Source organism: Nyctereutes procyonoides, unplaced genomic scaffold, assembly GCF_905146905.1.
Source record: "Nyctereutes procyonoides isolate TBG_1078 unplaced genomic scaffold, NYPRO_anot_genome, whole genome shotgun sequence".
Taxonomy (NCBI): Eukaryota; Metazoa; Chordata; class Mammalia; order Carnivora; family Canidae; genus Nyctereutes; species Nyctereutes procyonoides.
The window spans coordinates 47,516,251-47,528,811 of record NW_026575135.1 but is presented as its reverse complement, the minus strand read 5'-3'; the positions used below and the strand labels follow the sequence as shown (position 1 = coordinate 47,528,811).

The 12,561-nt window shown below is 42.1% G+C and overlaps 1 protein-coding gene across 8 annotated transcripts in view; it reads left to right on the top strand.

Moving 5' to 3' along the window:
* The first annotated feature begins 6,049 nt into the window (after positions 1 to 6,049).
* MATR3 (matrin 3) overlaps positions 6,050 to 12,561 on the top strand; it is a 30,919-nt gene continuing 24,407 nt past the window's right edge. For 2 of the 8 annotated variants that reach the window (XM_055301750.1, XM_055301746.1), the window contains exon 1: positions 6,050 to 6,155. Coding sequence is in view for 1 of the 8 variants with exons in the window: in XM_055301749.1 (XP_055157724.1) it covers positions 6,339 to 6,386 (48 nt within the window). In the remaining 7 variants the exon portion in view is untranslated. Of the gene's footprint in view, positions 6,156 to 6,268; positions 6,387 to 12,561 lie in introns of those variants that run through there. The other 6 variants (XM_055301748.1, XM_055301745.1, XM_055301753.1 and 3 more) reach the window with 4 other exon arrangements.

The window sequence follows — 12,561 nt, the reverse complement described above, 5'->3', positions numbered from 1 at the left end:
GGAAATGAAGTTAATAAAAATTCCAATAAAAATAACAGGATTATTGGGCAGCTCGGGTGGCTCAGCGGTTTAGTGCCACCTTCGGCCCAGGATGTGATCCTGTAGGCCTGGGATCCAGTCCCACGTCTGGCTCCCTGCATGGAGCCTGCTTCTCCCTCTGCCTGTGTCTCTGCCTCTCTCTCTGTCTCCTTGTGTCTCTCATTAATAAATAAATAAAATCTTAAAAAAAATAACAGGATTATTTTTGTTGCTACACAAGTTGATTGTAACATTCATATAGAAAAATAAGAATAACCTTAATATTGTGAAAAATTAGAATCATAAAGGATAACTACACCTGCCAGATGTTAAAATGTTAGAAAAGGAGTAAAATGTTGATACTGGCACCTGAATAGCTCACTCCATGAAAAGAACAGATAAAATGAAGTCCAGAAATAGACTCCAAATTAAAATTTAAAAGTATAGTAAGAAAGCCTGATTTTCCTTTATATAATCATGTAGTTAGTACCTTTGCATTCTAAGTTAAAAAACAAAACAAAACAAAATGAGTACTTAAAAGTAATGAATGATGTGACTAGATTTTTTAAAAATTCTGTATGAAGGGGCACCTGGCTGGCTCTATTAGTAGAGCATGCAACTCTAGATTTAAAGTATTTAAAAAGCAAATCTTTTAGTATACCACTATATAACAAACCACCTTAAAACTTAGTGGTTCAAACAAGTATTAAAAATTCTTTAGGTTGATAGGGCTCAGCTGGGTGGTAATGTTCTCCCATGGAACTCTAGCCATTTGGAGGCTTCACTCGGCTGGATCTATAGACTGAAGTGCTTTGGTTCTTTTGATGTGGCTTCTTCATAGTGTTTGGGATTCTCACATGGCAGCTGGGTTCCAAGTGGATGAGAAAATATTTTAAAGGTCTAAAAAAGTCACTTCTGCATTCTGATGGTCAGCCATTTATAGGGCCCTTCCAGATGCAGGTAGAATGGAGATTGATTCGACTATGAGGAGTGGCAAAGAATTTGTGGGCATGTTTAGAATGTACATGTATATACACAAAGTGATAAATGAGTTTATGTAGGGGAACACAAGTTGGGGAAAACTATTGTGTTCTTTGAATCTTATATTTATTACCTATTCAAAAATTCCTTCTTAAATTCCCTCTTGGGACACCTTGTGGGGCTTGAGGTTGAGCATCTCCCTTTAGCTCAGAGCATGATCCCAGAGTCTCAGGATCGAGTCCCATATCAGTCTCCCCAGAGGGAGCCTGCTTCTGCCTCTGCCTGTGTCTCTGCCTCTGTGTGTTTCTCATGAATAAATAAATAAAAATCTTAAAAAACAAAACTCCCTCTTGTCTGCACCTACCCCATGCCACTGCTAAAAGAGCCATTGGTTAACAGTTGTCTATTTTTAAAAAGCTTAAAGTACAAGAATGACCTGGTTTCAGGGCATTAAATCTGTCAAAATAAGTAGATGGTGGGTTGTCAAGAGATTCTGAGGCTACAGCTCTGGTGAAAGCAGTATCATGTAATGCTGAAAAGCTCTGGGTTTGGATGATTTATAGAGAACTGGGTTCAAATTCTGACTTGTCACTATTTAGCTGCATCACCTGCAAGCTTCTTAATCTCTTACATAAAACAGGAATAATGGTACTTTACCCTTAAAATTATGGTAACAATTAGAAAGCATCAGCTGCTTAGTGATTGTGGTATCAAAATACATGTCCTCAATATGTCTCCTGTGCAAAACTGTAAAAGGTCTTCATTATCAGCTCAAATCCAGACTCTCCTGGTGTTTAAAGTCTTATATAACATAGCTGTACCAAGCTTGTCACTTGACCTTTCAGAGTCTCAGCAGAAATTCTTGCTTTGTAGCCTCATTCTTTACCATCGTGGTGCACACTTCGCCTACTCCCAAGTAACCCAAACCAGTATAGAGCTCTTAATTCATCTCTACTCAGAGCCAGGCCCATCTTGAAACCAGATTCACCATCAGACTATACATAATCCTCAAGACCAGGTAACTGGTCATTGAATCCCCACCCTTTGTACTGTGTCCTTTGTGAAATAGGCATTTGATGACTGAAATCTTGTATCAAGATTGGTTTCCAATGTGTCTTTTTACTGATGAGCCACTAAGCAGATCCTCAGTAAATACTCTGATAGTTCGACTTTCTTCTTTGTATGATCACCAGATGGCATTACAGCCTTCTACAAAAAACATGGGTAAGTACATTATCTTAGTTCTAAGATGCATTCCTGTTTCTTCATGAGGGACAGAGCTTCTTGTTTCATCTAAGAGCTGGAAACAACATAAAGGGAAGTCTTAGCCAAGATTACTTGGAATCAAAGGCTCACCAAGTAGGAAGCAGGTAAGATTTTCAATGGAAGATGCAAGATTCACTGAGGAATTAGGATCTCCCAAAATTTGATTCCATAACTAACTAGTAGACTTAAACATCACTTGTTCAGAGGAGCATCAGTTCTTCATGGTTATACAACATACACGGAAAATATGGGATTGCAATTCCACTCTTCACCATGGCTATTTAAAAATTGTCCCTCCGGCAGCCCTGGTGGCGCAGCAGTTTGGCGCCGCCTGCAGCCTGGGGTGTGATTCTGGAGACCCGGGATCGAGTCCCACATGGGCTCCCTGCATGGAGCCTGCTTCTCCCTCTCCCTGTGTCTCTGCCTCTCTCTCTCTCTCTCTGTGTGTCTATGAATGAATGAATGAATGAATGAATGAATGAATAAATAAATAAATAAATAAATAAATAAATAAATTGTCCCTCACAGAAAACTTAGTCACAAAATTGAAGGCACCTAATTCCCAAGTCTTCAACCAAATCTATTAACCCCACACCATCCTCTCCATGCCTCCTGTTGAAGTACATGTCTGCTTTCTCTGGATCCTTTTCTTTCAGTGTCCATTACAAATTGTCCCTTCTTTAACTTTTTTTATTTATTTTTTTTATTTTTATGAGAGACACACACAGAAAGGCAGAGACACAGGCAGAGGGAGGAGCAGGCTCCATGCTGGGAGCCCAACATGGGACTATCCAGGGTCTCCAGGATCAGGCCCTGGGCTGAAGGCAGCGTTAAACCCCTGAGCCACCCAGGCTGCCCTAACTTGTTTTTTCAACCAAGCCTTTCCTGCCAACATTTCAATTGTGCTCAAAACTCCCATAGTAAGTGGTGCCTGGATGGCACAGTCGGTTGAACATCTGACTTAGTTTCAGCTCAGGTCATGATCATAGGCTCCAATGCCCCCTTGAGATTCTCCCCTCTTCCACTTGTGCTTTTTCTAAAGTAAATCTTTTTCTAAAAAAGCCACAAAACTGGGGTGCCTGGGTGGCTCAGTCAGTCAAGCATCTGCCTTAGGCTCAGGTCATGATCCCAGGGTCCTGGGATTGAGCCTCATGTCGGGTTCCCTGCTCAGTGGGAAGCCTGCTTCTCATGCTCTCTCTGCTTGCTGCATCCTGTGCTTGTGCTCTCTTAATATGTCAAAATCTTTTAAACACACACACACATAAAACTGGCATAGTAAAATGAAAAACTCAACCTTGCTTTCTCTAGTCTCTTCATAGCCAAACCTTTCCTGCAGTGGGTAGTTTCCAGCTTCCATTTCAATACACTTTGCACCTCCAGTCTGACTTCCTCTCCCACTTTATTTGAAACAAGTCTGTAACATTAAGGATGATGTCCACACTGGCTAAATCTTTTGTAGATGTTTTTATTTTTATTTTTAAAGATTTTATTTATTTATTCATAGACACAGAGAGAGAGGCAGAGACACAGGGAGAGGGGGAAGCAGGCTCCATGCAGGGAGCCCGATGTGGGACTTGATCCCGAGTCTCCAGGATCATACCCAAGGCTGCAGACGGCGCCAAACCGCTGCGCCACTAGGGCTGCCCTGTAGATGTTTTTAGTCCTAGTTTTCCCTGTTCTTGTTTCATCGAAGAGCTGGAAACAACATAAAGGGAAGTCTTAGCCAAGATTACTTGGAATCAAAGGCTCACCAAGTAGAAAGCGAAGATTGAAAGCCCAGTCCATCCAAAACTCCACCGCCACTTTGAATTTGATTGAATGTAAAACACTCTTGAGTCTGATGGAGGTTCCTGAATTGCACATGTGAAAATCCTGAGGTAGACTTTGAGAAACTACAGTAAGGCTGGTGGAAAGGGCCATCTCCCTGGGTTTTCAAATTTAAAAGCAGAGGGCCCCGGGATCCCTGGGTGGCGCAGCGGTTTGGCGCCTGCCTTTGGCCCGGGGTGCGATCCTGGAGACCCAGGATCGAGTCCCACATCGGGCTCCCGGTGCGTGGAGCCTGCTTCTCCCTCTGCCTGTGTCCCTGCCTCTCTCTCTCTCTCTCTCTCTCTCTCTCTCTCTCTCTCTCTGTGACTATCATAAATAAATAAAAAAATAAAAAAAATAATAATAAAAAAAAAGAAAGCAGAGGGCCCCGCAGTCACCTGGAACCTGAAGTAAATTAGTGAATACAAATACTAATAGCTCTCAAATTTCACTCTCCTTCGCTTAGAGGACTCGACCTCTATTTTAGCTGTCAAGGTGGTACAATTTCTGTGCCTCCCTGCTCTTCCCAAAACTTTTTGTTCCCACCCTCCGTGTGCTCAATTTGGTCTCCTTTGCCATTCAACTCTGTCTGATAAGCTTCTCAAGGTCCTAAGTCCTCTATTTTCACTGTATTGTCTCCAGCTTCCTTCAAATCCCATTGCTTCACTTATGTCCTTAACTCAGATGTGCCACTAACCCACATCTTTTCCCCCTGCGCTCAGGATCCATAAATCCACTCCTTTAAAATTGATGCCAAATAAATAAAATAAAAGCCAAACATCTTACCTTATGGTCTCTCCTCCTGGTACTCTGCAAGTGCCAGTTAACAGCACTGCTAACCATTGAGCTGTCATTCATCCAGGACACTTACCTTCCTCATCTTCCCTATCTAGTCCTAGAGGAGCACTTCAATTTTCTCCTGGTCTCCACTATCTTCTCAGAGGACTCTGAATGATTTTTCAAAGATGCGAATCTGATTCAGCACAGTCAAGATCTTAAAAATTTGAGTGCTATTAGTATTTGTATTCACTAATTTACCTCAGGTTCCAGGTGACTGTGGGGCCCTCTGCTTTTATTTTTTATTTTTTTATTTTTAAAATTTATTTATGATAGTCACAGAGAGAGAGAGAGAGAGGCAGAGACACAGACAGAGGGAGAAGCAGGCTCCATGCACCGGGAGCCCGACGTGGGATTCGATCCCGGGTCTCCAGGATCGCGCCCTGGGCCAAAGGCAGGCGCCAAACCGCTGCGCCACCCAGGGATCCCTATTTTTTTTTTTAATTTATTTTTTTTGAGATTTTATTTATTCATGAGAGACACAGAGAAAGAGAGGCAGAGGGAGAAACAGGCTCCATGCAGGGAGCCCGACGTGGGAGTCGATCCCAGGTCTCCAGGATCACACCCTGGGCTGCAGACGGCGCTAAACCGCTGCCCCACCGGGGCTGTCCCCCTCTGCTTTTAAATTTCAAAACCCATGGAAATGGCCCTACCTCAGGATTTTCACATGTGCAATTCGGGAACCTCCATCAGACTCAAGAGTGTTCTACATTCAATCAAATTCAAAGTGGCGGCGGTGTTTTGGGTGGACTGGGCTATCTTTCCCCGTCTGGCGCTCGCTAGTATTCCTCGGCAAATACTGAGAGAATAATCAGAATAGAAATCGGGTCTAAGCTAGTGACCTGCGACTCGCTTCTAACACCAACCCTTATTTAAATTTCGCACCATGAAGTTTAAGGGTCGGGAAAAAGCTTTGAGGACTGGGACTCGAACCCGTAAATTGCGGCTCTCTATCCATTTCCCGCCACAGGCGGGCTGCAGGATTAGGGAACAACGACCGCGATGGAGGGCGCGGGTGGCGTGCGCGCCCAGAGTAGGGGGAGGGGCCGGCGCGCGCCGAAACAGGACCTGGGAGCGGGAGGCGGGGGGGGGGGGGTGGACTCTCTCGCGAGAGCGGGTTTGTTCTTGGGCTGCAGCCGCCGCTGCCACCTCTTAGCAGCGCCGTTGCTGCGGGGGATTGTGGGAGCCTCCGCGTCCCGCTCGCTGGGAGAGAGGTACCTCTCCTTTTCCCTCTCCCTTTCCTTAAGGTAGGCGTGAAGCGGGTAAGAATCGGGGTGGGGTGGCCGGGGGCTCTCCGCGTCCGCCGGGAGGAGGCAGCGACGGCGACAGGGGCCGCGGGGAGCCGGCGGCGCGCCTTTCTTGCTCGCTCCCGCTCGCCCGCTCTGCCTCCCTCCTCGCTGCGTATGTGAGCCGCCTGATCGGCGGCCGCCATGTTAGGAGCGCAGTGGCGGCGCAACCAGCCTCCTCGGGCGGCGGAGGTGAGCGGTCCCGGAGGGAGACCTGCGGCCAGCCAAGGGCCGGGGGTGCGGAGGAAGAGTCAGGGGGCGCCGAGGGCAGCCGATCGGCCGAGCTTACCGCGTCCTGGGCTTGCTGTGGGCGGGGGCGGGACGAAGAGCCCGTTACACGCGGGCTGGTGCTCTGAGGCGAAGGGAGGAGCGCGCTCGAGGCCTGAGGGACTGACTGTCCATAGGGGGCCTGCCGTTTGGGGAGAATAGTTAAAGCAGCGAAGTCTTGGGATAGCGCCAGCCCCAGATAGGTGTGTGTTTGTTGTTTTTTTTTTTTTCTCTTTGCCCCTTTAAAATGTGCCGCAAAATGGAGGATTTCGCAGATTCAAAAGCTGCGATTTGAGTAGCGTTTCTTTCTTCTCTTGGTGTCACGGCCTTCGCTCTGCTTTTGGCCCATAGCTTCATAGCGCCCCCTAAGACTCCCCTGTCCCCCGCCCACACACATGCGCGCGGGATTTTAGCCGGACCTCTGAAACAATTCCTCCCCACCCCCATCGCGTAAAAATGGCCGAAAAATGAAACGTTAACGCTTGTTTTTCGTATTGCGTCGTGGAGAAAGCCTTTTGCTGTAGGCTGCGAGCCAAGAGACTTGTTTAAAGAATCCCCTCCTATTCTTTTTCTTTTTATTAAGGTATTATCAGTCTGCGTTCCCTAAAGAAGATCGTGTGTTGTGGGACCTTCCGGTTTCCAGACAAAGGGTTTGGAGTACCGTGGTGTATTCGGCGCATCGTTGTTCTTTTCATTGCTAGCCTTGTGCCGTGTTCGGGGTTTTACAGGGACTTTTCCCGTTTGCCGTGGAAGAATTTTCCTAGATGTTTTTCTTCCTGTGTGCCCTATACTGTGGAATATTCCTATTGGATCAGTTACCGTTTTCCAGACAGATATTTCTAGAACGCTTATGGCGATTCCGAAATTTCTAGTTTTTCAAGCGCACTGGAATATGTGAGAGTCGTTGATTTCCCAGGTCTTAGACATGAGATTTTTGTCCTGATGCTGCGTTCTGTGGAATAGACTTTGGTTTAAGATTTTTAAGTAGTGGATAAATTTAAACAGTTGTACTCCGCGGGCAAAAATTCTATTTTAGGCTGTTTTCATAAAGGTTGAAAATAAAATTTGCTTTTGAAAAGTCAATAGCTCAGTCATCTGCGCAGTCTGTCGTCATAATTTTTCAACAGTAATGTTTTAGAAATGGAAGGTGGAGAAAGATTTTTGTTGCAAATACGCTGTTTGCCTTTTGCGCTTAAACAATGTTTTTGCAAACTCAAAATTGAACACAAAGTACTAAATGAGAATTGTTCTGGTTTGTTATGTAAAATTGGGAGATCTTTAGCTGGAATATGTTTGTGGTGAAGTGCTTTAAATTTAAAATTCTTCCCTTGCAGTTAACATTTATATTTATATGGCTAAATCATTAACGTGTATTTTACTCAGAGAGGACGTTTTCACTTTGGCGTTTCACTCAACTCCCTTCTCAGCTGTGTGTAAGTGAAGTTGCCTTTACAAAGTATTTTGAAGTAATTTGAGAGGACTTAGCCACTTTTGATCTGATCATTACGTTAAAGAAGTCTTTAAACACACAAAATTCGTTAATGCTTTTAGGATATGCAATCGCTAAATAATAGTACAAGTGAGTTAATGATATGTAAACAAAGGGTAACATGAGGAAAGCAAGAAAATTGTCTTAGGTGACTTCAGAAATGTAATTTAGATTCCTAATTTTATAGAAAAGATTAAACTCAAGAAGGTGATGGCAATATAAACAGGAGCAGTGCTGCGGGTGTGTTCTAGAACACTTAAAATTTTTTGGGGTACTTGATTCAGACTCCTGTTATAATACATAGCCTTAAAAATGGAAGGACTATACTTAAAGGAATTTATCCTAGAGGAAGAGTATACAAAAGATTTGTGTACATAATGTTGATATAAGTTGCCAAGTTTACTACAAATATAAAAGATTTAACACTTAGAGATGTGCTAATTTTGCAGTGTGGTCATTGGATGTAAATCTATATAGTTTTTTTTTTTTTAAGATTTTATTTATTCATTCATGAGAGACAGAGAGAGAGGGACAGAGACACAGGCAGAGAGAGAAGCAGGCTCCATGCAGGGAGCTTGACAAGGGACTCATTCCAGGACTCCAGGATCACACCTTCAGCTGAAGGCAGGTGCTCAACCGCTGAGCCACCCAGGCGTCCCTATATAGTTTTTTTTTTTCCCTATATAGTTTTTTAAAACCATTTTTTAAGAGGAGGGTAATGAGAAAATAATAGAATATAGTACTTGAAAAGAACATAATAAAACTGCTGATCCCAAATTTGATGCCTTTTATATTTTGTTGTTTTTTTAAAGGAACTTGTGAATAAGCATAAAAATAGAGATGTGCCAAAACATGTTAGCTCTGGATTTGGTGTTGGCATTATGGGTGATTTATATTTCTTTCCTTGTGTTTTTTTGACATTTCCACAACTAATTAGTTATTTATGTGGGAGGGGAGCGGTGAAACATTTTTATACATGCTATACTGCTTTTTTTTTTTTTTAAGATTTATTTATTTATTCAGAGAGAGCGAAAGAGAGGCAGAGACACAGGCAGAGAGAGAAACAGGCTCCTTGCAGGGAGCCCGACGTGGGACTCGATCCTGGGTCTCCAGGATCACACCCCGGGCTGCAGGCGGCGCTAAACCGTTGCGCCACCGGGGCTGCCCTACATGCTATACTGCTTAAAAGACCAGTATTTTATGTTGTTTTGTTTCTTTAGGACCTCAATTATTTTTAAGGGGAATTGAGATAAAAGTGAACCAATTTGTTGAAGTCTGAAATGCAGAGTATTAAAAAATGACAAAAAGTATTGTTTATTATATAAGATACTTTGGTTATTACCTGTAGACAATGGAGGAATCCGAAGGCATCCTTATGTAAGAATATTTAATTAACCAGTATGGGGACTGATGGTGATGAGGTTACAGTGTGAAATGAAGTCATTATAAACTATTTTGAGAATGATCAAATCAAGGAATGGGGAATAATAGTTTGTTAAATTGTTCTTCGAAGCACATCTTTTAGTTAAAGGTACTTTTATTTATTTTTTTAAAAAGATCTTATTTATTCATGAGAGATACACAGAGAGAGAGAGAGAGAGAGAGAGAGACAGGCAGAGGGAGAAGCAGGCTCCATGCATGGAGCCCGATGTGGGACTTGATCCCGGGACTCTAGGATCCTGCCCTGGGCTGTAGGCAGACGTTAAACCGCTGAGCCACCCAGGGATACCCTAGTTAAAGGTACTTCTAAAAAAAAAAAAAAAAACATACTTTGTTTTTCATTTATTTTTAATTCTGTTGGCTTTTTTTTTTTTTTAAGATTCCATTTATTTACTCATACACACAGAGAGAGGCAGAGACACAGGCAGAGGGAGAGGGAGAAGCAGGCTCCGTGCAGGGAGCCAGATGTGGGACTCGATCCCGGGTCTCCAGGATCACACCCCAGGCTGCAGGCGGCGCCAAACCGCTGCGCCACCGGGTCTGCCCTACTTTGTTTTTTAAATATAGTCTTCTTTTACTTAGAGTTTCACTAAAGCTGTCCCACATTTGTGCCAACAGGTTCTGAGTGGACTTGACTTTGGGGTGAACAATACTGTATTCTTTGAGGGTGGGATGGAAGGGTTGTAGACAGTGTAGTTTCATAATATTTTTTATATAATGGTTATTCCATGTATATGGGGTAACACTATCCAAGGAAATAAAGCTCTGTAATTTATAATTCTTGGCTATGTATCGGGCCTTCTTGGATCATTAAGATTGAGAGCTCTGAAAATCTTGATTTAGAGAAAAAGTTCACATGTAGAAAATTTTATCAGATAAAACTAGAGCAGAGAGAAAAGCCAGTGGTTTGAGAGAATTGTATGTATGTAGCCTTCAAAAGATACTTGTAAATGGTTTTTAAAGTTTGCTACTTTAGCTTTTTATTTATTGCTGCCTGTTTATCTTAAGCTTAAATATAAACTTGTAATACAGTAGGAGTTACATGATAAAGTGCTGTGTTATCTTGCCTGACAAAATTACTGTGACAGGTCTGAGTAGATGGAGTGCCTTTGATATGATGCAGCTTCCATATGATTTCCAACTGTTTATTAAACTTTAATGTTCTCTGCGTATATAAGGCTCAAAACTTTGAAATTAAACAATTTACAGGAAAGAGCAATGAAATCTTAGGTTTAAATTTTTTTAATTTTTTTATTTAAAGATTAAAAAAAAAAACATTCATGAGAGACATGGAGAGAGAGGCAGAGACACAAGCAGAGGGAGAAGCAGGCTTCCTGCAAGGAGCCGGATGTGGGACTCTATCCCTGATCCCAGGATCATATGCCCTGGGCAAAAGGCAGGCAATCGCTGAGCCACCCAGATGTCCCAAATTTTTAAAAATTTAGTTAAAAATTTTGTTTTTGCTGTAAGTTTTTCCAGAGTTTAGAGGCTAATTGATATAAAGAACCTGCTTTTTTCTGGAAAGTTTTTTAAATGGCAGATCTCTGACATTTCTCTTTGACTTACAGTCCCAGTAGCTTGTGGTTGTTGATGCTTATCTTAAAATACAAACCAATTTAGTAGGAAAACAAAAAAAGATGAATGAAGAGGGAGGGTGGGGTAATTCATCCCAGCTATTGCTGCTGGATAAAAGCAAAGGGTGATACCTATGGTGGATGTCATACTGGGCAGCAATAAATGCAGTGAGTATGGAAAATAATCAGTTGATACTAGGTCTAAATTGGATCTTTGATTTGTATAACTGGTTGCTAATGAGGATAAATAGCCTTCGGATCTTTCAAGGTGATTTGTATGGTTGTTTTTTTTTTCTCCTTTGTGGTAATTACTAGGACATTAAATATCTTCCTCTGGTATGGTAATTTATAGAAGAACCTAATCCATATGTAAAAATTAAAGTGTTTCAGCCTCTATTGGAAAAGGAAAAATAGTATCAAAGAAGTACAAACATTTGTACTTAAAAATTCTTAATGTAAGAAAATGTGACAGTGGGCTTTTAATGCTTAACTGAGTATTCTTGTGTGGGCTGTAGTATTCTGGAAGAGTACCACAGAGGGAGGGAGTTTAAAACTTGAAGCTTCAGGAGACACCAATAAATATTTATACCAACATTCTTGGTAATGGCAGGAAACTGGAAACAGCCTAAATGTTCATCATCTGCGGAATAAGTGAGCATATGTGCCATGTGGTGTGTATATTGCTGTGAAATGTAGGTTTATTTCATGTATAAATGAGTTTTTTAGAAGTAGGTAAGAAAAGTACATATAAAGTCAGTTTGTATGAAATGCAGAAATGGAAAGTTAACACTTTTTAAAAAAATGATGTATAAAAACTTAAAAACAAGGGATTGCAGAAAGGGAAGAACAATGCACTGGAAATTGATAGGTAGGAGGTATCTAAGATGTTGTTAACATTCCTTTTCTAAACTTGAGTATTTTTATACCCTGGTTTGTACAATGCATGATATAAAGGGGGGCAGTGCTGAGTCTTAAGAGAATTACTAGTATTAAGTGAAGAGAAGGAGAGTCCAGCAAATACATTTACACAAGTAGTGAGCAGTCCCTGTAACTGTTTATAAAATTTTTGGCATAAGGTGTTGGCTTATGGTGGAAAATAGATTGAGAGAAGTAGAATGCAACTAATACCTGAAAGGTACTGAAAATCATGGTGTATATTTGATGTGGTAAGTAGTAGGGGGCAGTGTGGGGTGTTTTGTTTGCTTTTTGTTTTGTTTTGTTTTAGCAGGGGAGTATATAAACTAGTTTTAGGGGGTTTTTATTGAAATATGTAAACATTGATGCAAAGAGGGATCAATGAAAGGCAAGAGGACTAGTGATCTCCAGTAAGGTTATGGCAGAGAGATAAGGCCTTTGTTTTCTTGTTTGTTTTTAAAGATTTTATTTACTTATTCTTGAGAGGCAGAGAGAGAGGGCAGAGGGAGAAGCAGGCTCCCTGCAAGGAGCCCAATGCGGGACTCTATCCTGGAACTCCAGGATCAGGCTCTGAGCCAAAGGCAGACACTCAACTGCTGAGCCACCCAGGTGTCCCGGATGAGAAGATAATTTAAAGGTAGATTGGTAATAGAGAATAAAGGAAGAGATTTAATCTGTCCAA